This window comes from Vipera ursinii, assembly GCF_947247035.1.
Source record: "Vipera ursinii genome assembly, chromosome: 3".
NCBI lineage: Eukaryota > Metazoa > Chordata > Lepidosauria > Squamata > Viperidae > Vipera > Vipera ursinii.
Genome location: NC_139516.1, coordinates 40,224,932 through 40,249,526, shown reverse-complemented (window position 1 = coordinate 40,249,526; position 24,595 = coordinate 40,224,932). Strand labels below are relative to the sequence as shown.

Genomic DNA, 24,595 nt, shown 5'->3' with positions numbered 1-24,595 from the left:
GAATTTAAGATTTTTTTTTAACAGCTTGAGCCACCAGACCAATTTGTAATATTTGGATTTTTGAAAAACTGAGTAAACAAATACCATTTTAATGAGAATACAACTTGTTCAGTCTAACAGGAAAGAGAGCACTGATTGAAAGTTGAAAACAAAGAAAGTAATAATGAAATAATGAATATTGTGGCTCCAGTGCAGGTGGGCAGGAGAATGCTGTGGCAGACAAAAGGGTCTGCATTCACCTTGCCATCCAGGGGCTGCTCAGGAGAAAAAGCAGTAGAAGCTGAAGCAACTTGAAGTCTCCTTTCAATTTTCCCACTGCTTATGTGAAGCCTATAGGGAAGGTCCAAATGGCAATCTTGTGACTGTGGGGATGCTGCAACAGCCACAACTTTGCAGAGTGATAATACGTCAGCCTTGTTCAGTGCTATCCAAAGTTGCAATGGTTGCTGAATGAGTGGTTTGTAACTCAAGAACTACTTATGCCTGTCTAGTGTACCCTTGAAGATGAGAGAGGATGCAGCTGAAAAAACAAAAGAATTATGACTGTTTGGATTCACTGTTACAAAGAGCTAAAGTAAAAGTGACCCAACCAGCCCCACTGGTTTAGCAGATGTCTCCCTGAAATAAGGATCATGGATGTCAAGAACCTCCAAGATTTATAATATGTACTGATGTTTTCCCCTTCATGATAATCCATAAAATGCCCGATGCTGCTGGCAAGAACAGCTGCAACCTACTACCACTAATTTGAAAATTTACTGAAGGAAAGAAACTCATGACTTCCTTGTAGTATTTTCATACATCTTTCCAGTCCATAGAAGAGAACCAGAAAGAACAATGGAAAGAACATTGTATGACACGTCCCATAATAGAGCTAGGCAGTAAATCTCAGTGCTCCAGACATTTACTGCCTTATTCAGAAAGAAACTTACTTGGCTGAAGATTCTCAGACACAACTCAGATAGAATCTGTTCTTTACAAGATACAAGAATAAACCTATATACACAGAGATGATTTGCCCAATACAACACAAAGAAGTCAAAAACTTTAATAAAGGTTTCTATTCTAGATATTAAACTCTGGGGTTTTTTCCCACCTTTTCAAGCTATTGGTACTTGAGGTTTTGCTTATTTACTTTTGGTGGCCCTGATACATTTATATATGAATTCTCTCTAGTCTAAGAATTACTAGTTGCTTCCTAGCCAGATTTACTGTAGTTCTCAGAGGGGAAGTGAATGACATTCTATACAATGGTGTAAAAGGGAATTTGGTTTCTGAAGCCATGGTCTTTGCTGGGAGGAGTGGATTACATCTCACAAGGTCTGATTTTAAAAAGTGTTTTGCTAATGCACATCAGATATGATCAGGAAGGTTTTAAATCGTACTGAGAAGGGGATGGATATGAATATTACAAAGTAAGAATCCCAGATAAAGACTACAGAAGGAAATACTGTATGTCTATTGGAATATAAAAACTGAAGGATACAGTTTGTTCAAATAAAATACTTACCTATCACAATTGGGACTGGAAATGCCATTCCGATTTACAACCTCACTTCTCCCATTGTTGTTAAACAAATGGTTTCATTAATAGAAAATACATGTAACTCAGAGTCAAACTGTTAGATTCTTGATGTTCTATAAGCTTGGTTGTCTTGCAGATGTCAAAAGAACTGAAGATTTCACCTAGCTTGGTAATGAAGAAATGCAAGAAAGCAACCTAGGACACCTCAGATTAACCCTGTGATACTCATGGAAGGGGATGAGATGAAGATAATATCATGAGGATATTATAGGAAAAAGATGCTTTCAGGACAAGATTATGTCATGATCAATGCAATCTTAAAATAATATAATAGGATGCATAAGTCATGATAGATTTTTTACTATCTAGTTCCCTTTAATAAATATTTTCTCTTTAAAGAATGTTATTTGGCCAAAATTAGGAAGTTGCAAAATAAACAGAATGCTAGTTTTATGTAAACAGTTATGTTGCAATTTCCTTAGCAGAGAGTTGAATGAACTTCCATTTTATTTTAATTTATTTTAATTATATTCCTTCCATTTGCTTAGCAAAGGATACTCCATATTGATGACTCATGCAGAAATCTGTATCACAAGTTAGTACAGTTTTTGAAGTGAGTCCATGAACACCAAACTGAGTGGAGGCACTACAATCTGTGCTTCTTTGGGGAGTTGATGTGAGATAGTATATTTGGTTGTTCATTATAAACAGTGAAGATGAGCAAAAGCAAAAACTTTATGAACAAATATTACAAAGTATATTATGTCCCAGCATACTCACAAAGATAATTGAAATATAATAAGCACTCTATCCCCTGGATAGTGAATATAACAATAGATTTAATGGCATGCAACTAAAATAATTGTGAAGATGGGGTTGGTGGAATTTTACTAGGTGTACACCATGTTAATCATTTCTTAAGAACCAGAGTACTGCACAGAGCCAAATGTGGTTTTGTTAATTGTAAATGTTCTATCTTTCCTCATTGTGACTTTCCTAGTGCTCCCTCAACTCATTTTATCATAATACCACCCTTTGAGATAAGTTGGGCTGAGAGAAATTCACTGGCTCCAAGTCACCTAGTGACCTTACATGGCTGGATTTCCATAAGCATAAACTGTACAGTCATCGTGGAGAAATTCTTTCTATGTGGCTCTCAGATTCTGTACTGACTTCATAGCACATAATGAAATGAACAAACAACACTGATTTATAATATTGTACAGGGTGGATCGTCTGCAAATCTAGGGTAGCATTTATTCCTAAAGTTAATTTGATATGTACCTTTGTTTAATTTCAAAATCCTCTATGAAAGAGACCACCTCAAACTTGTGACAGGAATTGCATGGGAAATTTCCAGAAAGGGAAAGCAGGCATCAGAAAAAGAATGGTTGCTTCAACTCCACCCCTGCACAGTCCCAAAGATTTTCTCCAAGGGGGTGACAAATATCCTTACTAATGCAGTTCAAGATTAGTCAAACTGTTAAGCTGGGGTTAAACATTTAGGAGTTTTCATTGCTTGATAATGTTTAATTTTTGGCTTGTTTTTATTGTCTAAACTTGGCATAAATCATACAAAAATGATCCAAGGACAACAGCTAGAGACCATTAAACATAAGCATAATTGGCAGCACTGCACATAGGAATGACAATAATTAATGTGAGATTTCAAGTTTGCAAGTTTTGTTTTGGAATTATTATCAATGAATACAGGTCTGTATCTCTCTGCTCATGGCCTTTGGGAATCTGTGCAGAGAAATGCTCTTTAGTGTTAATTTTTCAGCAGTTCCTTACTCCACATGCAGCAAGATATGCTCCTCCTTTCCTAAGTATTTTTAAGTTGATTTTGGCAAGCAGAATTCCACAGAGGATGATAGACTGTGGGAAAGATGTACTTTACACTAGGGCACCTTTATATCCTTGAACTCCTGGCAGCATTGTTTTTACTACAAAATACAGAAATACAAAATACAGTAAAATAGTATTGCCTCCATTAACACCTTGCATTCAAAGATCTTAGATACTACAAGTAGTCCTTGACTTACAATGTACCCCCACAAAAGGGACTTAGACCCAGTTTTGAAGTTCTGATGTTGCACACTCCCATGGTCACGTGACTGCATTTTGAACTCTCAGCAGCCAGTTGCATTTAAGGCTCTTTGTAGCAACCTGTGATTACATGATTGTGATTTACGGTTTCTCCAGAAACTGGCATTTACTTCCAGGGTTCGCTTTACAATCATGGTAGTTGCTTAACAATAGTTGCTTACTCTGTCAGTGACAGAGTAGTCACTTAATGAGCACTGCAAAAAAAAGTAAAAAAAACCAGTTTAGGTCACATGGTGACCCACTTTACAACCATCACAAGTTATGACTGTAATTGCCAAGCCTAATACATCTTGTAAGAGGTTCTGTAGCTTAAGTTTTACATAATAAAAGGATATTTTCTTTTCTTCAGTAGTCACTCACAATTCAAACCAACCATTTCTTTCAACTGTAGGGATCTCTCCAATTGCACCTAACCACAACACCTTGGCATCTTTTCCTTGACAGAAACAGTTTAAAGTTGTGCTTCACTGAGCTAAAACAGTTCTGATATCATCTAGGAACAGCCTCAAGAGGTATAAAACCAATTAAGCTTTGTCAGGCATTTCCTTGGAAGAAGTCAGGTGAAGCATGATAGGGACCGGCAATGGGGTCAGCAAATATCATGTTACTATAATTTTCTGCCAGCTCAAGTGAGGATAGGTTGGCACTTTGACTTGGCAATGGAAAAAGATGGAAAGAATGAGTTTGCATTCATTTGTGGCATTTTTGTTCAGAGACATCTGTAGCGATGATTTTTGAAATAGCAGATATAGCTAGGCAATCAAAGCCCCAGTCTTTTTTACAGGCATCTAGTACATGTTACTCACATTAAAAAGAGACAGGCTTCCACAATTTTAAATCCAATGCCTATTTTACTGTGGATGTCCTTGTTTCTAACTGATGCCTCTATGACTCTGCAGAATTGAACACCGTGGTGTATCTTATTAACATAGCTCTGTCTTAAAAATTTCCATAAGGAGAAGCAGTTTAGCAATTAAAGTCCTTATTGGTTAAAGGGAAACAAACTAACATATTGGAAAGAATATGGAACATTCTAAATGTGGTAAGTGCCTAGCACTTTTAGATATTCATTGCTAAGTATGTAGGACAATTTGGCAAGTTTGTGTAAAATTTTGAAACAGATCTAAATCCCCAAAACAGCCTGTGTCACAATTTCTTTCCATCAAACTACTGTATATTCTTCATGTGTTGTGCTCAGCTTCTGTGTTGTAATTACTCAGCAAAATTTGAAAGCAACAGACATAATCTGGTTGAACAAGAGCCTCCTGCTTCATGTGGAGTTTGTGAGAAAGAAAGAAAGAAAGAAAGAAAGAAAGAAAGAAAGAAAGAAAGAAAGAAAGAAAGAAAGAAAGAAAGAAAGAAAGAAAGAAAGAGCAGGAGCCCACCTGGAGGAAGCAGTTTGGGGTTGTCTTTGAGTTGAAACTTGAATCTTTTCAGTAAAGACACACCTCTTTCAGGGTGTTATGCAAATTCTCTATTTCAAACCAAAGCACAGGAAATATGAAATGCAACAGCCAGAATCCATAGGCTGTCACATAGGTCAGTTTATCAACTCTTGACAAAAAATTAGGAGGCTTGTAGAACCATTGGGATAAATGCTCTGAAACTGTCTGAAAGCTGGATTTTTAGGAAACTTGCTTTCTCCATACTAGTAGGTTTTTGTAGCATTAGCATTTTTCCTGCTTTTTTTTTCTTTTTTCTTTTTTTAAACCCTCTGTTTCTCATGCATGATTATTTTCTGACTACAGTGGGATGAATCTGTGGCAAAAGATTTTGATTCCTTTGGTAGGAATGGTCTTGGCCATCTACTTTTATTCAGGAAAGGAAGAGTTTAAACCTGGTAAGTTACTGGCATTAAAGGCATTTTTGAATTAAAAGAGGATGGGGGAGAAAAGAAGGGAGCCTTGCTTTTATAAACACACAACTGATTCAGAGCCTAACATGAATCCTGCTTTGGATTGTTGGTCATGGATGGCTTTGCTTGGAAGCTTTTATAAGCCATCAAGCCACAAGCAGGAAGATTATTTTTTTTTCTCAGCAAGCAGGTAAGATGGGAAATATCTTGGGGAGGGGGGATGTTTTCATTTTTTGGTTTTATGAAGGCTTTTGATATTCTATCTGTTCAAAATGGATTTTTATTTGTGAAAAGTTCCCCCCAAAAACCAGAAAAATCTACTTGTCTTTGTTTTAAAATTTTTCGTACCTGAAATGCACAGAATGCAATTAATGGCTAATTACATTGTGGGGAAAAGAGAAAGACAGAGAGTGGAGGAGTAAAAATTACTTATTTTATGCTCCTTTGGAATGCTAGTACTTGTGTCTGCTGCTTTCTTGTGAAATGGACTGCTATGACTAACATGTCAGCTTTATAAAACATGATTCTTGCGTCTTATTATCTAGAAATGTTGAAAGGGAAGCGGGTGATTGTTACTGGGGCAAGCACTGGAATTGGCGAGCAGATAGCATACCACCTAGCACGGATGGGTTCTCATCTCCTGATTACTGCACGGACAGAAGCCCAGCTCCAGCAAGTAAATATTAAATATTCATTTATCCCACTATATAATTACACTCACTAGACAAGCTCTCATAGATTGAAAAGGTTAAGAGAGAGACAAAGAGAAGCCTCCCTCAAAATGAGAATGAAGATTAATTCTTCAAAGCCAGAAAGAAGCAAGGAGGTAACTTCCATCATTCATAGGTGACTCTTAATAGCATTTTTCCTTCTTTGGCTGATTAATGGGGTCAGACTGTATTACACCTTCAAATCCCAGGGATATAGAAAGAGAACTGCTTCATCTAATAGAGAGAGTCAGGGCAAGATCTCTGGAGCAGTTCCTTCTCTGTCTGTGGTGAAATGCAATTTGATCTCTTGCTGTGATATTAGAAAGCAGGGGTGACAGCCTGGTCCAATGGGCTGGTTCCAATGGGTAAAGTCAAGTCAATCAATAAATGCATACCTACATACATAAATGAATAAATACATAAATATATACATAAATATGCATAATCATAGGCAGGGAGGGAGGATGGTAAATATTAAGATTTGGGAGAGATTTAATTTTTTATAATTGTGGATCCCAGGTTTTAGTTTTAATTTATTATCAGCATCATGTGAGTATGTTAGCACATCTTTAAATACCGTATATACTTGAGTATAAGCCGACTCGAGTATAAGCCGAGACCCCCAATTTTACCCCAAAAAACTGGTAAAAGTTATTGACTCGAGTATAAGCCGAGGCTGGGAAATGCAGCAGCTGGAGGCTGGATCCCCTGAAAGACGTCTCTGCTGAGATGAGAGAACGGGGTGGCAAGCCGCCGAGAGAATGGGGCGGTGGAGTGCTCTGCCGAGAGAATGGGGCGGCTTGCTGTTCTCTCGGTGCAGCACGGCAGAGGCTGGATCTCGCGAAAGAAGTCTCCGCTGAGCGAGAGAATGAGGCGTCTCAGCGCCCATTTTCTCGGCGAAGACTTCTTTTGGGGGATGCAGCTTCTGCCGCCCCTTTCTCTCAGCTGCCCAGTGGAACAGCTTGCCACCAGAAATCAAGAGTGCTCCATCACTGGAGGTTTTTAAGAAGAGACTGGACATTCACCTGTCTGAGATGGTATCGGTCAGTGGTGGCAAAACTTTTAGAGACCGAGTGCCCAAACCGCAAGCCAAAACCCACTTGTTTATCACAAAGTGCCAAGGCAGCATTGGCATTCTGGTGCCCTCGGGGGAGGGGACAGGGAGGCGCCTCTGAGTGCCGCCTCTGGCACGAAAAAAAGGGGGAGCAAAAAATGGGCCACCGTACCGCAAGGCACAAAAATGCCAACCGCCACGCCGCAGGGTGCAGATACAAGGCACCGCACCACGTGAGAACGGGGCTGGGCTAGTGAGTATCACGCAGGCACTAGCCCCGCCCCCTTTGCAGCATGTGCCTGCTCGTGGCCCCGTGCGCGCATGCACGCATGTAAAATGCTTCCCCCTCCCTTTTCTTCCAGTCCACCAACCGACAAGGACCTGCTGCTGGCAGCGGTGGTGGCGCACGTGCCAACAGAGAGGGCTCTGAATGCCACCTCTGGCAGGCGTGCCATAGGTTCACCACCACTGGTATAGGTCCTCCTGCTTGAGCAAGGGGCTAGACTAGAAGACCTCCAAGGTCCCTTCCAGCTCTATTCTATTCTATTCTATTCTATTCTATTCTATTCTATTCTATTCTATTCTATTCTATTCTATTCTATTCACTTTCTATATTTCTATTCTATTCTATTCTATTCCATTCACTTTCTATAATTCTATTCTATTCTATTCTATTCTATTCACTTTCTATATTTCTATTCTATTCTATTCTATTCTATTCTATTCTATTCTATTCACTTTCTATATTTCTATTCTATTCTATTCTATTCCATTCACTTTCTATATTTCTATTCTATTCTATTCTATTCTATTCACTTTCTATATTTCTATTCTATTCTATTCTATTCTATTCTATTCTATTCTATTCTATTCTATTCTATTCTATTCTATTCTATTCCATTCACTTTCTATATTTCTATTCTATTCTATTCTATTCTATTCTATTCTATTCTATTCTATTCTATTCCATTCCATTCACTTTCTATATTTCTATTCTATTCTATTCTATTCTATTCTATTCTATTCTATTCTATTCTATTCTATTCTATTCTATTCTATTCCATTCACTTTCTATATTTCTATTCTATTCTATTCCATTCACTTTCTATATTTCTATTCTATTCTATTCTATTCTATTCTATTCTATTCTATTCTATTCTATTCTATTCTATTCTATTCTATTCCATTCACTTTCTATATTTCTATTCTATTCTATTCTATTCCATTCACTTTCTATGTTTCTTTTCTATTCTATTCTATTCTATTCTATTCTATTCTATTCTATTCTATTCTATTCTATTCTATTCTGTTCTGTTCTGTTCTGTTCTGTTCTGTTCTGTTCTGTTCTGTTCTACGTTCTGTTCCATTCCATTCCATATTTTCTATTCCATTCTGTTCCACTGTCAGAGCCCATCGGAGGCAACCCAGTCAGCCCAAACAGGAGTTACACTAAGGCTATGCAGCCTCTCCTCTCAACCTGAACCCCTCCTTACCTTTCCTTTTATCTGCATCCTATTTTTAACTGCCGGCTCTGCCCTGCCCTATTTTGTCCTTGAGCACTCGTGACCTCATCAAGAACAGAAGGTAACCGTGGGGTGAAAGGCAGGGCAAGATCTGCAAGATCCCCATTTGCATTTGACTTTGCCATCCCATCTGGTTCGAGATAACACACCACACACACACACACACACACACACACACACAGAGAGAGAGAGAGAGAGAGAGAGAGAGGGGATGAGGATGAGGATGAGGAAGAGGATGAGGATGAACGAATTTTGCAGCTGCTTCTTTAAAAGCTCTCTTCTCTCAGGGATGCCCGAGATAGTGAATTGCAAGCAGAAATGAATTTCTCCTTCCGTTTCTGATCCGCGCAAACACCCAAGCGTGAACGCCATCACCTGATAGCTTGGGTGCCTGTTCAATTCGTTAGAGAGAGAGAGGGGGGGGGCTTTCTGTTTGTTTGTTTTACCACGAGTTGACAGTTGGGCAGAAACCAGAGGGGGGGAAAAAGAATTTCGGGCTTCGTGGGAACCGAGGAAGCAAAACAAGATGCAAAGTCTAAAATCTATAGGCTCATAAACCACCCCGGTTTCTTGAAACAAACCGGGATTTCTCTACCCCAACCTTGAAACCATGGATCGAGTGAATCTCTTTACCGAAGAATGTGATGAACGGGAGAAGGTGAGTCTTCGCCGAGAAAATCTCAGCGCCCATTTTCTCGGCGAAGACTTCTTTCGGGGGATGCAGCTTCTGCCGCCCCTTTCTGTCAGCTGCCCAGCTGAGAGAAGGGGGTGACAGAGGCTGGATCCCCCGAAACAAGTCTCCGCTGAGACGAGAGAACAAGGTGTTTCTTTCTCCCCCCCCCCCGCTTTTGCCGCTTTTGTGTGTGCGTGTGTGTGTGTCCCATCTGCAAAGCTTCCGAGGAAGGAGAAGCAGGATACTGGTTGGGGGGGAGCGGCAAAAGCGGGGGGGGGAGAGAGAAATGGCTCCGCCTTTGGTTCCCCCTCCTAAAGCACAGGGGCGCTAGAGAAAGTTTGGAGTTGGGTAAGGAAGGGCAAAATTCAGGAAGAAAAGCGGGGCGGCGGGCGAACGGGAGACCTGTACAAGGGGGAAGGGGAACTCTCTGTTTTGTGTGTGTGTGTGTGTGTGTGTGTGGCCCATCTGCAAAGCTGCCGAGGAAGGAGAAGCGGGATACTGGTTGGGTGGAGGAGGCAGTGGCGGCGGCGGAGGCGGCCGCAGCACCGGCAGTCTTCCGCTTTTGCCGCTTTTGTGTGTGCGTGTGTGTGTGTGGCCCATCTGCAAAGCTGCCGAGGAAGGAGAAATGGAGGAGGCAGTGGCGGCGGCGGAGGCGGCCGCAGCACCGGCAGCCTTCCGCTTTTGCCGCTTTTGTGTGTCTTTGTGTGTCTCCTTCCTCGGCAGCTTTGCAGATGGGACACACACACACGCACACACAAAAGCGGCAAAAGCGGAAGGCTGCCGGTGCTGCGGCCGCCTCCGCCGCCACTGCCTCCTCCACTTCTCCTTCCTCGGCAGCTTTGCAGATGGGCCACACACACACACACACACACACACACACACACACAGCAGAGAGTTCCCCTTCCCCCTTGTACAGGTCTCCCGTTTGCCTGCCGCCCCGCTTTTCTTCCTGAATTTTGCGCTTCCTTACCCAACTCCAAACTTTCTCTAGCGCCCCTGTGCTTTAGGAGGGGGAACCAAAGGCGGAGCCGTTTCTCTTTCCCCCCCCCCGCTTTTGCCGCTCCCCCACCGAACCAGTATCCCATTTCTCCTTCCTCGGCAGCTTTGCAGATGGGACACACACACACACACACACACAAAGCAGAGAGTTCCCCTTCCCCCTTGTACAGGTCTCCCGTTTGCCTGCCGCCCCGCTTTTCTTCCTGAATTTTGCGCTTCCTTACCCAACTCCAAACTTTCTCTAGCGCCCCTGTGCTTTAGGAGGGGGAACCAAAGGCGGAGCCGTTTCTCTTTCCCCCCCCCCGCTTTTGCCGCTCCCCCACCCAACCAGTATCCCATTTCTCCTTCCTCGGCAGCTTTGCAGATGGGACACACACACACACGCACGCACGCACGCACAAAAGCAGAGAGTTCCCCTTCCCCCTTGTACAGGTCTCCCGTTCGCCCGCCGCCCCGCTTTTCTTCCTGAATTTTGCGCTTCCTTACCCAACTCCAAACTTTCTCTAGCGCCCCTGTGCTTTAGGAGGGGGAACCAAAGGCGGAGCCGTTTCTCTTCCCCCCCCCCGCTTTTGCCGCTCCCCCACCCAACCAGTATCCCATTTCTCCTTCCTCGGCAGCTTTGCAGATGGGACACACACACACACGCACGCACGCACGCACAAAAGCAGAGAGTTCCCCTTCCCCCTTGTACAGGTCTCCCGTTCGCCCGCCGCCCCGCTTTTCTTCCTGAATTTTGCGCTTCCTTACCCAACTCCAAACTTTCTCTAGCGCCCCTGTGCTTTAGGAGGGGGAACCAAAGGCGGAGCCGTTTCTCTTCCCCCCCCCCGCTTTTGCCGCTCCCCCACCCAACCAGTATCCCATTTCTCCTTCCTCGGCAGCTTTGCAGATGGGACACACACACACACGCACGCACGCACGCACAAAAGCAGAGAGTTCCCCTTCCCCCTTGTACAGGTCTCCCGTTCGCCCGCCGCCCCGCTTTTCTTCCTGAATTTTGCGCTTCCTTACCCAACTCCAAACTTTCTCTAGCGCCCCTGTGCTTTAGGAGGGGGAACCAAAGGCGGAGCCGTTTCTCTCTCCCCCCCCCGCTTTTGCCGCTCCCCCCCAACCAGTATCCCGCTTCTCCTTCCTCGGAAGCTTTGCAGATGGGACACACACACACACACAAGCCCAGCGGCCAGACTGCGCTGCCTCCCCAAGGGCTCCTAATGGCTTGCTGCCCCGCGTGACACCGCTGGCTGACGCTAGCTCGTCTCTCTCTCTCTCTTCTTTCCTCCCTCCCTCGGTCTCCCCCTCCCCCTTTTCCGGCTCAGCCCCACGTCACCAGGAGACCAAAACAGGGACATCATGGCAGAGCAGAGGAGACACAGGAAGCGGATCCAGGTACCGGGCTGGCTTATCTCCTCCCTCTTTTCGCAACCGCTCTGCGGGATGACTTTCCCTTTTCCTTCTGGCTCACCCCCCCTCCCCCGCCCGGTCACCCTTCCCTCCCTCCTCCCCCTCCGCCTCCTCCGAGGCCGCCGCCAGTCAGCATCTCTCCTACCATTTTTGCGGCTTTTCCGTCGCCCCCGCCGCCGCTCCCCCTTCCCCGCAGAGCCGGCCGCATCCAGCGCCTTCTTCCTCTGGAGGGAAGCACCGAAGCCTCGGCCGCGCGCAAGTCCTCGGTAAAATTTTTTTGTTGACTGGAGTATAAGCCGAAGTGGAGTTTTTCAGCCCAAAAAGTGGGCTGAAAAATTCGGCTTATACTCAAGTATATACGGTACATGTGTCTGTGTGATTGTATTTCCAGCCATGCACCTGATAAAAATGTAGTGGATATCTTCTGAAAAATGTATCCTTTTCCACCAATTCAAGATTAGATGGATGGCACTTTATTTTGGCACAATGAAGGCACCTGAATTAGTTTTTAAACATGTGCTGGTGCTGTTAGTTGCAAAGTCGTGTCCGACCCTTCGCGACCCCATGGACAACATTCTTCCAGGCCTTCCTGTCCTCTACCAACTTCTGGAGTCCATTTACGTTCACGCCTACTGCTTCAGTGACTCCATCCAGCCACCTCATTCTCTGTCGTCCCCTTCTTCTATTGCCCTCAACCTTTCCCAGCATTAGGCTCTTCTCCAGTGAGTCCTTCCTTCTCATTAGGTGGCCATAGTATTTGAGTTTTAACTTCAGGATCTGGCCTTCTAAAGAGCAGTCAGGGTTGATCTCTTCTAGGACTGACTGGTTTGATCGCCTGGCAGTCCAAGGGACTCGCAGGAGTCTTCTCCAGCACCATAGTTCAAATTCCTCAATTCTTTGGCACTCAGCCTTTCTTATGGTCCAACTTTCACAGCCATAGATTGCAACGGGGAAGACCATAGCCTTGACTATACACACTTTTGTTGGCAGGGTGATGTCTCTGCTTTTTAGTGTGCTGTCTAGATTTGCCATGGCTTTTCTCCACAGGAGCAAGCGTCTTTTAATTTCTTGGCTGCAGTCCCCATCTGTGGTGATCTTGGAGCCCAGGAAAATAAAATCTGTCACTACCTCCATTTCTTCCCCATCTATTTGCCAGGAATTGAGAGGGCCACATGCCATGATCTTGGTTTTCTTAATGTTTAGTTTCAACCCAACTTTTGCACTCTCCTTCTTTACCTGCAACAAGAGGCTCATGTTCATGTAGTAGATATTGAACATGTAGTAGATATTTATTCAAAACTTAATATAATATTAAGTTCAGAACTACAAGCCAGGCTATCTTTAAAACAGTTAACTCATATTTGATTTAAAACCATAGACTGACTATACACATCTACACACAATATTTAGCAAAGGATGTGTTTTTGTCACTTCCCTCTAGAGACAGACAGAAGCTGCAACATCAACAAAGATAAGTTGGAGTATTCCTTAAAACAGGGGTGTCAAACTCAATTTCACTGAGGGCCACATCAGGGTTGTGGTTGACCTTGGGGGGGCAGGGGGCATGGTTGGGGTGGGCATGGTTGGGGTGGGCGTGGCCAGCTCGATGTCACTTGTATTGGGGGGCACCTGTGTGGTCTGGGCAGGGCTGGGGGGATTCATGTTCTCTAGTGGAGAAAGGCAAGACCAGGATGAGCACCTAACTCTTGTCCACCAGAGGAGCCTCGCTGTCTCTCTCAGGCCATGCGGAGCACCCCTGGACAGCAGCCCAGGCTGCCCTGAGCCTTGGGCAGTGGAGGACAAGCACCCAACCTGGCCCTCCAGCTCCCAGGGCACTGGGACCCCACAGCCCAGCCCAACCCTGCTATCCCAAGGGGGCACCCTGCTGCACTTACGTCCTCCACGAAGCTGCTGCTGCTGTTCTTGCTCTCCTTGGCCAGGTTGCTCATGATGTGTGCAGGAGGACAAAGTATGTGGATCAGAGGGAGGCCCACTCCCACTCCATGCGAGAAAACCTGGCTTTGTAACTAAAGCATCCTCAGCAATAGGATGGGAGACCACCAGGAGAGATCAGGAGGAGGAGACAAGGGGGTGGCAAAAGGACAGCAGGGCTGCTGGTGGCCAAGTGCTAAGGCAGCACTTCCCTCAGACCCTCCCTCTCTCTCATTGTAAACCCCTTCTTTCCTTCCTTCCTTCCTTCCTTCCTTCCTTCTTCCCTTTTCTTCTTTTTCCTTCCCCCTTTATTCTTTCTTTCTTCTTCCTTCCCCTCTTTCCTTCTTTTTCCTTCCTTGCTGTCTTCCCCTCTTTCCTTCTTTTTCTTTGCCTTTCCTCTTTACCTTTCTCCTTTCCTGTCCCTTCTTGGATGCTCAAATGCAAAAGGGGAAACATTTCTCAATGCCTTCTTGCTTGTGATCAAATGCCACTTTTGCTAGTAGTTTGTGGCCACTTAAAAGACTGAGAACAAACCAGGGTCAGTTTATCGCATGCTTGCTTTTAGTGGGGGCGTCCACAGACAAAACTGTCAAAATGGCGGCTGTGATAGTTAATCAGAGCTCATCTGTTTTTTATGTACAACAACTTTAGCTTTTATGAGCAGAGGTAGGTTAGTTTTTTTTTCTATTAATACATAATCCTTAAAAGGGCTCTCCTGTAGGGAACCTGCCTTGGTCTAATTCAGACTGGAAATATACCAAAGGAAAATATTTTTCCCCACTCTGCTTTGTCTTGTTTTCCCTACTGGAAATGGCTGTTTGCAACATACAAGGAGGGGATACTTTCCTAAGAGCTCACAAAACAAAACACAAAATTGCTTTCTCCTTTGAACTGGGGCATTTCCAACCAAATTGCCTCTCCCTCCCTGACTCCTTCGTTTCTTCCTTCCTTCCTTCCTTCCTTCCTTCCTTCCTTCCTTCCTTCCTTCCTTCCTTCCTTCCTTCCTTCCTTCCTTCTCTCCTTGCTTTTCTTTTAAGCTGCCAGAGGCTCCGGGCAGAGGTTGCAACAGGCAGCCAGTGGTGGGCAAAGACTGCCCCCCCCGTCATTGCCTCTGCGAGGCTCAGCTCACCTCTCCCAGACCTGCACACATGTTAGTGTGTGTGTGTGTGTGTGAGAGAGAGAGAGAGTGCATGCAAAGGTGTGCATGTGTGTCTCACCCCTTGCACCCCCGTGCCCTCAACAGAGACCTTCTGAGATGGCAGGCTGCAAACTAATGAAAGCTGTTTTTTTGGAGTATATGTTTCTTTTTCTCAACGTGCAGCTGATCGCATCACACCCTGTGTCCTTCCAGCCCCATGAAAGGCTACAAGAACCTCGCATTGCAGCTTCTCTTATCTCTCCTGTTCTTTTCCTCTGCAATATCACAGCGTGGGGCTGCAGGAGGTGAGACACACACCCCCTCCACTTGCGCGCACAAACAAACACACAAACACGTACGCAGGTTCTGGGAGAGGTGATCTGAGAGCCATGGAGCAGGAGGAAAAGATAGGGGAAGGGGCCCAGCAAAGTAGAGCCGGGCGTGGTGAGGCAAGGCCTGGCAAAGCAGAGCTGGATGAGGAGAGGCCCAGTAAGCAGGGCATGGCCAGGCATGATGGACGAGGCCAGGAGGGGCAGGGCAGGGTGAGGCAAATGAGCTGCAGCTGCTCCTGCGCAACACCAGCATCTGAGCACTTGCCGTTTCCTGTGTGTGTGCTGGGAGGGCACCCAGCCGGGTTGGAGTGGGCCAGGGCTGGGGCAGCAGGGGCCGGTCCCTTGCTATTTCTGGAACAGCTCCAGGGGCCAAATTTGGGCCCTTGGTGGGCTGGACCCAGCCCGTGGGCCTTGTGTTTGACACGTCTGCCTTACAATCTGAAAATTGGCACTTGTTACTTTATGAAGAAAGGAAAGGATGGGAAGATACATCATAATCCAAAGTACTGCTTGTGATTCAGATTCCTTCATGAGTCAAATCTGTCTTGTTTTTAACTTTAGTCATTTATTTATTAACTTGTTTTTAACTTTAAAAATGAGATAAACCATAGCAGGTGAGGCATAGGAAGGTGGCTAGACATGATTGATGACTCAAACAGTCAGACTTATCCTATTCCTATGACAGTATTCTTATTGTTGTCCTGATAGGTGGATTAATCTTCCAGGTAGTGACATGCTGAGGAGGGTGACCAATGAAGTCAGAGAATTCAGCCTGTCTCTTTGCTTATCATTTGTTGCATATCTTTGTGCCTGACAGTATGATGTGGCCATAGAAACTGCATAGTGATTTGCAAAGGGGCAGTAAATTTCATGCTGCTATCCTTTTCCACTGATTCAAGAGTAGATGTATGGCACTTTATTTTGGCACAAAGAAGTTACCTGAATAGGTTTTGGGACATGTAGTAGATATTCATTCAAAACTTCTCAACCATTTGCAAACATTCTCATTCCATATATATATTGACTATACTTTTCCTCCCTCCTATCTGTTAAATTTGAACTTCCATAATTCTCAGTCAATCCACTGGAGGTATATGAATTTAGGGAAGGCTGAAGCAAAGATCAATACATCATCAATACAGCAAATGTTGCAAACAATATATTACACATAACTAGTTTATTTTTTCTGGTTCTTGAATTTAAGGGGAAAAATATATTGGTTATTTACAGAATATGGTTACTGAAGTTCCATGGTTTGAAATATTTTTTTAGACTTATATGCCCAGCATGACTACCAAAGGAAGTGCTATAAACCCAATTATTTAAAATGTTCTTTTTAATAAATATTTGGCAGGGGAGGGTTGTACATGAAAAAGCTGAAAATGCTTTAAGCTGAAATTGTTAATGAGGTGGTTTTTCCAGTGGAAATTCCCCACTGATAATGTTGATCCAATAAGTAGATTTAAAACGTGCTGTCAAAATATCCTTGTAAACTGGATTATTTGTTGCTTCTTTGCAGTACTCTACAGAAATTTGATTTAATAAATGTGAACACAGAGTTTAAATGATAAGGAATTTCTACTAATTTTACTTTTCTATTTGCTTTAGGTGGTTGCTCATTGCTTAGAGTTGGGTGCAGCATCTGCCAGGTACATTAATGGCAGTATGGAAGATATGAAATTTGCTCAGGCTGTGGTGAAGAAAGCAGAGGTATTATGGGGTATGTTGACTTTATAAGAACATGAGATGATTTCATGGTGTCAAGCATCCTATTTCTAACTAACTAGATGCTTCCAGAAGCTAGGACTAGGTATTATAATATGACGATAGTGGACTTCTGTAATTTATATTTAGTGACTCAGAGATTCATCACATAACCATCATGGTTGATAACTATTGATTTTGCTATCCTCTTTGCCTTTGCCTTTTCAGTGCTCCCTCCAACTCAAAAAACCTGGTATATTCCAGCTAAGTCAGCATTGGTACACTAGCTAGGAATAGGAGTTGACATGATTAAATCCAAAACATAGGTAACAGTCCAATTAACAGATGAAGTTGAATCTGTTCCAAGTTGTAAAATAGACTCTTGTTCATGGTGACCATAAGGGTGAAATAAATTTGGACATGCTTTCAAGACTGATGACAGCACTTTAAGGTAGGCCAGATGAAGAAGCTGGCATAGCCAGGATTCCAGGAATGCTCTTTATTTTATTAAAGTAGAATAATAGTATCTTGAAAGCCTGTTCTAGTTTCACAAATATATGTCTTAAATTCTTCCTGGCCCTTGGATGGGGGGCATGTACTCCCATTCTCTTTCCAGCACTATCTCAGAAGCAGAACAGCATCTTTCTCTTTCAAAGGCACTATGATCTTTGTCTTCTCTTCCTCAATTTCTGAATATCCAAAAGCTTCACTAAAATGGTAAAATTCTATTTAAACCACTTAGGACAATGCAGCTACATGTCTTGGGAATTCTGTACATTGTGTGTTAGGTAGAGCAGCATGATGACCTAGTGGTGAAGACACTCATCTACCAATTGGAAGGTTGAGAGTTCAATGCTAGGTAGTGGCAGATGTTTCTCTCACAGGGCACAAAGAGAAAATATCTGCTACAACCTCTGTGTTGGAATTAGAAAGGGCATCCAGCCAGTAAATGCTCATCTCCGTTTCCTGTGCTCCCATGGACTAAATGTGTGAACTAAATGGTTTTCTATTAATGATATACTGGGAATCCTACTATGCCACATAGAGATTGAGAAGTCCTTGGTCAAACTAAATCTGAGAAAACAATCCTCCCAATTTGTTCTCAGTCCTAATCCCTCACAGCTTCCTAGAAGGAAAATGTTTTGCTTTCTTCTCTACTACTTGAAGATTTTATTTTCCCTAGTGATCTTCAGGTGACCTTTAAGAGTCATTAGTAGATGGTTAAAAAGATTTGCTCCGATGAGGTAATCAGTTTGAAAATAAACCATTCATTTATTAATTTCCATTCTAATAGGACCTCTCAACTATTTGTGTGGTTCATATATTATTATAATTAAAATTCACTTTGTGTTTTGTATAGCATATATTCAAGAACTGCTTTGCAAATAATAATCACAAGGAGTTTAGGATTACCAAATAAGTAATAGGATTGCAGAAAAGTATTAGGAATTAACTGGGACTTTGTACTGAAATCTTCTAAAGCAACATAAAATCAAGGCCAGCTCAAAGTATGTAGTTGTTCAATACTGCAGCCAAAATATTTGATCACAATGATATAAAAAAGATGTTGAGACTCTAGAAAGAGTACAGAGAAGAGCAACAAAGATGATTGGGGAACTGGAGGCTAAAACATATAGGGAACAGTTGCTGGAATTGGGTATGTGTAGTTTAATGAAGAGAAGGGTGAGGGGTGACATGATAGCAGTGTTCCTATATCTCAGGGGCTGCCACAAAGAAGAGGGAGTCAAGCTATTCTCCAAAGCACCTGAAAGCAGGACAAGAAGCAAAGGATGGAAACTAGTCAAGGAGAGAAGCAACCTAGAACTAAGGAGAAATTTCCTGACAGAACAATTAACCAGTGGAACAACCTGCCTCCAAAAGTGGTGAATGGTCCAACACTGGAAGTTTTTAAGAAGAGACTGGCCAGCCACTTGTCTGAAATGGTATAGGGTTTCCTGCCTGAGCAGGGGGTTGTACTAGATGACCTCCAAGGTCCCTTCCAACTTTATTATTATTATTATTATTATTATTATTATTATTATTATTATTATTATTATTATTATTATTATTATTATTGTTATATGTGCCTTCATCTAACAACCTAGTATAACCAGAAATTTTATCTTTCCCTTATAGGAAGTCTAGATATGCTGATTCTGAATCATATTGGCAAGTCCTACTTCAATTATTTCAATAGGGACATTGAGCATGTGCAAAAGCTTTTGAACATCAATTTTCTAAGCTATGTAACAATGTCAGTTTCAGCTCTTCCCATGCTTATAAACAGTGGAGGAAGCATAATAGTTGTTTCATCTTTGGCAGGTGAGCATTAATTCATAGTGTACAGCAACCTCAGAATTTTAAAGCTATTACCAATATTATTGATTTTCCTGTTATCAGAATCAATTGTGATGTTGGCTATTATACTCATATGACTGCAAGCTTAAATGATTACAGCTTATGCATACCCCACCTTCCTTTCTAATATGCATAATTATCCTGTGTGATGATGAAATCACTATTTTAATGCATTTTTGCAGTTGAGCTATTTCATATTACAGAAAAAAATTATTTCTGAAGCTTCTGCAGGTGCTTGTTCTTTGAAGCATAATAAGGGTTAGATTTTTTTGCACAAAAAAGATTCTGGCATATATTGCTTTTTATAATATGCAGAATATATTCTGATTTTTGCCAGATGCATACTGAAATATCCTGTGTTCTTCTGAGTTTATAGACTTTTTTATTATCTTTCACCTCTGCTTTTGATACATACCTATCATAAAAGGATAAAGCCTTACTTTTTGAAAATATGTCTAGTATCATTAAGGGCTTTTAAAAATGAGTAACTTTTTTTCAAGTTCATGCTAGAACTATTTGATCTCTATAATAGAAAGCAAAAAATGCATGATTCTTAAGTCATATAAAAAGTCATAAATGGCAAAGGATTTTTATTTTATTTTTTTGTTATTTTTTTGCATCTCAGTTCAATGTATCTAAGAAAGTTATCTCTCAAGGAAAGTAGGCTTGTGTCACATATGAGTTTGGGACATGGTTAAGATAAAGAATCAAAAGTGAGTTTTGGGAAGCAAAATGCAACATTACCTTTTTATTTAATCTTTCAGTATAGAAGCATGAATTTTCTGTTTATTTTGAATAGAAGTTACACTGAAATTTCATTTTAAAAGTAGATTCTTTCTACTGGATGCAAATTGACAGTTACTTCAGTAATTCTCACTCAAATTATTCAGTCTTCAATATTTTTTTTTAAAAAACCCTGTGTATTCTTCTCCATTCACAAGAAACAATTGAATATATTGTTAATATGTGTTAATAATATACCTACATGTTTAAAAATACAGGCTGTCCTTGACTTACAACCGGTTGCTAAATGATCATTCAAAAATTTAGTGGCCTAGCTAGCATGACTGCAGTTGCCTAACATGACTGGCATGAGTCAGCAAATGAAGTGAGGAAAGGAGGGAAGCATGGTTCTGAGTTTGAATGGTAGCTGTCACAAAGTTGCTAGCCACGGCTGTTGTGGGGTGATGCAGAGACAACTGTTTCATTGATCCAGCCTTGTATGTAGGTGCTGTGGAGTAGAGCTCGGGGGGGGGGGCATACCATCTGGGGAACGTGCTGCTACTCTGATTAAACAATGAAGAAAGAAGAGAAAAGGAAGGAGAGAAAAAGAATGCAAAACAGTGGATGGGGAGAAAAGTTCAAGTTACATTAGCCTCCAGTGCAGTTGGTAGTTAATGCTCCAAGAGGGAGAAAAATGCCTATAAGTGGCTTCCTTGGAAGAAGGCAAGGGAAGACTCAAAAAGAGGTGTCATCTTCATGAAAGACAGGAAGGAGGGAGCTACAGGCTGCAGGTGGCATCCTCATGCAAGACAGGAAAGAGGGGATTGTTGGACATTGGTGAAGCCCTGCTTTCTGGGGAAAGACTGGGCAGAAGACCCTGAGAGTGGTTCTTCCCCAAACAAAAATGAGCAGATCCAGGAGAAAGTTAATCCATGCTGAGCACACTAGAGTAAATCCAGCCCTCCCCTCTGTTTTCATTTCTTCCCCATAAGCCCAGAAATGGGAGAGGGGAGGCACAGTGAGAGGTGGAAGAAATGAGAACTAGAAGGAATTCTCTTTGGGAGGGAGACTTAGGAGGAAACCTGGCACTGAGTAAAAACACTAGGATTATGCTGTGTATATGTCTGTTCTAAATACATGTAGTAAATAACTTCATGAAATATAGTAGCAAGCATAAAAGCCTCCATTGTCTGGTTTGTGTCAATTGCCACCATTGCTAAGTAAAATATACCTCAAAAGAACTATGCCACATTATTTACAGAATTCAATATTATTTACTCCCAGCCAATAAGGACATTTAAGAATTTGGCTCCTAACAGCTAGGATCTTTGAGCTGCAAATATGTCAGATAAATTACAAACTTGTACTTTAAAAAAAACACCTGTAGAATTCTTGTTTGTATTATGTTCTATTTTAAAATATTGACATGTTTATTGTAATGTATATATAATTTTTATACATTCTTATCTTGAAGCATTTACAATCAAATACAGTGATTTTTTTTCAAGAAAAAAGCATTTATTTTTGAAAGGTTGAAACTATGAGGAAAAGAAAAAACAAATGAAAACAACCAGCCAATATTTATATAGAAGAAAGATGCTCTCTGTGTACTGAAATGTTTTAATAATGGCCACTTTTCACACCTCAGGAAGAGTTGCTTTAATGACAAATAACATTTGGATAGCCAAGGGCTACTTTTAATTTATATTGTGGATGAGGTTTGAAGACCACAGCAGAGTTCATGATGGTGCTGATGTATAAGGGGGAGGACCACAGCTACAGCCAAGATTCATTCTTTTGATATTTCAAGGCTGAAATTATTGGAAGCAGTTGATAAAACAAATGATAAGCTCATAAATAGAATCAGGGAGTAGAAAAATGCATTTCATATATCTTTAATGTTATTCTTCATGATATAGTATAAGTTAAATGTGCCATTCTAATTGCGGTATTCCTAGGCAAAATTGGCTTCCCATTCACTGTTCCTTATTCTGCAACGAAGTTTGCACTAGAGGGATTTTTCAACTCTTGGAGGCAGGAATTTGTTATGCAGAACATCAATGTTTCCATCACGCTCTGCATCCTTGGACTCATCAACACAGGTACAATTCTCATTTTCACATCTGATTTTTTAGGTCCTGGAATTCCTTATCAGACTGATGCCAGCCAAGCTTAGACAAATTATTTGCTTAACATTTTTTAGAATTCAAAATAATTATGAATTAGCCTTAAAGTACTAACTGATCCCCTATAAACTTGGTGACACTAGATGTCGTATGAAAGGAGACTCACACAAATCTTGAGCAGCTGTGTTCTTTATTGGTTAACATTCATTCATATATGTATGTCTTAAACAATAGCTTTAGCGGTTAAACATTAACGGTTTACATGCCATCCCGAAATTGGTTGTTTTTCCTTATCTATTGATTATCCCTTTCAATTAACACAAGGATTAATATATGTTCCAGTTTCCTGCATTCCATAAGCTTATCTTTCTAATTTAAGATCTTGTTTTTCGCATGTTATCTCAAGCGCACTCTGTATACTTCCTCTGCAGTCCTTGTCTGAGGTTTGCCATCCAAGACAGGAACGTGCAGAACGTGTACTTCAAGATGGACTCAGAAAACATGCCTACAACTAGAACACCCAGTACTCTCTAGCCATCACAAAGAGCACAAAATTGGCAAATCGTCATAGATTCTAAAATCATTAAATATTAGTTTGTTTTTTAAATGTTCCCTTAGCTCCCAAATAAGGATTAGTCACATTATAAATGTAGATCGTATTTTGGAAGGCCTAATAAATAAGATCTGCCAACTGATTAGGAAAAAAACGTGTAAGCTTTCATTTTAATGATGAAAAATCATTTTAGCAAAAACAGTTAGTTTGATCATAGATTCTCCTTTGCTTTTTATGGATACAATAATTAGTTTTTCTGTAGCCTGAGACATTCAGTTATGTTGAATTGAAGAATATACAGTATAAATCCAATATTTAAGACTATATAATATAAATCCATATTGATATCTGCAGTAGTGAAGATTATTTCAATCCATTTGGATCTAACATTTTTTTTAAATTAACAAAACTTATATTCATTTATAATTCATTGCAGGACACATTTTACTGCATCCAGTGTGTGTGTGTGTGTGTGTGTGTGTGTGTGTGTGTGTGTGTGTAAAAAAATCTTTACAATTCACAATTAACATTTTATTCTCCCATAAACACATGCCAAATTGAATTGATAATTATCTAGTGGAAAATAAAAGTGTGTTTTTCTGCTTCCATCATTTCTAGCACTGTAGAAATCCTGTTCTGAATGTCCAATACTTAGATAACATTTGCACTAACTATAACACAATTCATTAGAGCTTCATAGGACTTCTGTTGCTTCGGCTTGTTTTGTAGGAAGTGGAAGGATACATTAGACATAATCCACACTTGCAAAATTCATGAAACATTATTTGGAAGAAACTAAGAATTTCAATGTGAAAAAATGTATTTGTTTGGATTACAAAAATTATAATTTCTTATCTGTTTACTCAAGGTACAATATGTGATCTAAAAACTTATTTATTAAAACAAGCCGGCCTGGTCTGATGGGTTTGGGGTTTTAACATTGATTTTAACTAATTTATTGCATAGGGCACAATTATTTAATTTTTTTTAACTTTTGTATCTTGTATTTTTGATATTTATTGCCCTGTACACCGCCCTGAGTCCTTCGGGAGAAGGGCGGTATATAAATCAAATAAATATAAATATAAATATATATTTGAGAATGTCTTACTAAATGATGTGAGGAGATGTAAGATAATTTGTAGTGATCTGGTTCCTCAGCATTGAATACTTTCTAACTAACATTTCTCTACTCTTAGAAAATGCCATGAACAGTGTATCTGGTACATTCACTATTCCACCTGCCCCAAAAGAAGAATGTGCACTAGAAATCATTAAAGGGGGCATTCTACGCCAGCGGGAGATTTATTATAAATATATATATACAAAGATCCCTACACTTTTGCGAGATTGGGCTCCAGAGCTCATCGATTATATCCTTCGGAAATGTTTTAATGTGGACAATCTAAAACAAGATTAATCACAATCTGTCTGTTCGCTGCCTCTGCATTTTTCTTTTCTAGCTATGCAAGAGTTTTTCAAACTTGCCCACTTTAAGATATGTGGGAATTGAAGTCCCCAGAACTTAAATTGATCAAGTTAAAAAAATATTAATATAACCCATAAAAGAGAATATTTATTGAACTGGGTTGAACTGTGAGGTGCGTGGCGTTCTCTGAACTTGATTATTTTGTGGCAGACATTTCATTACCAAACTGATCTTAAGATTCATTATGCTATTATAATGTATATAGGCCCTAATCCAGTTCTATGGCTTGGGATTTAAGGCTATCAATGATTTATATTCTGGAACAGGACAAAGAAAATAAATGTGGATATCTTAGAAAAACTCAGGTTAACGATAAATATTTTGTATGCTCTTAAAGTGCATCCAGATGATTGTTTCTCTTAATTTGCATTCAGAACAAAACATGACATAAAGT

The 24,595-nt window shown here is 41.2% G+C and overlaps 1 protein-coding gene across 1 annotated transcript; it reads left to right on the top strand.

Annotated features, from left to right (window-relative positions):
* Nucleotides 1-4,961: 4,961 nt before the first annotated feature.
* Nucleotides 4,962-24,132, top strand: HSD11B1 (hydroxysteroid 11-beta dehydrogenase 1; the record flags this gene model as incomplete). Its single annotated transcript, XM_083358132.1, has 6 exons — nt 4,962-5,474; nt 6,035-6,165; nt 16,857-16,968; nt 19,089-19,274; nt 21,992-22,135; nt 23,912-24,132. Exons 1-6 carry the CDS (start codon nt 5,387-5,389, stop codon nt 24,130-24,132), a joined length of 882 nt encoding a protein of 293 aa, XP_083214258.1. The 5' UTR covers nt 4,962-5,386.
* Nucleotides 24,133-24,595: the final 463 nt, after the last annotated feature.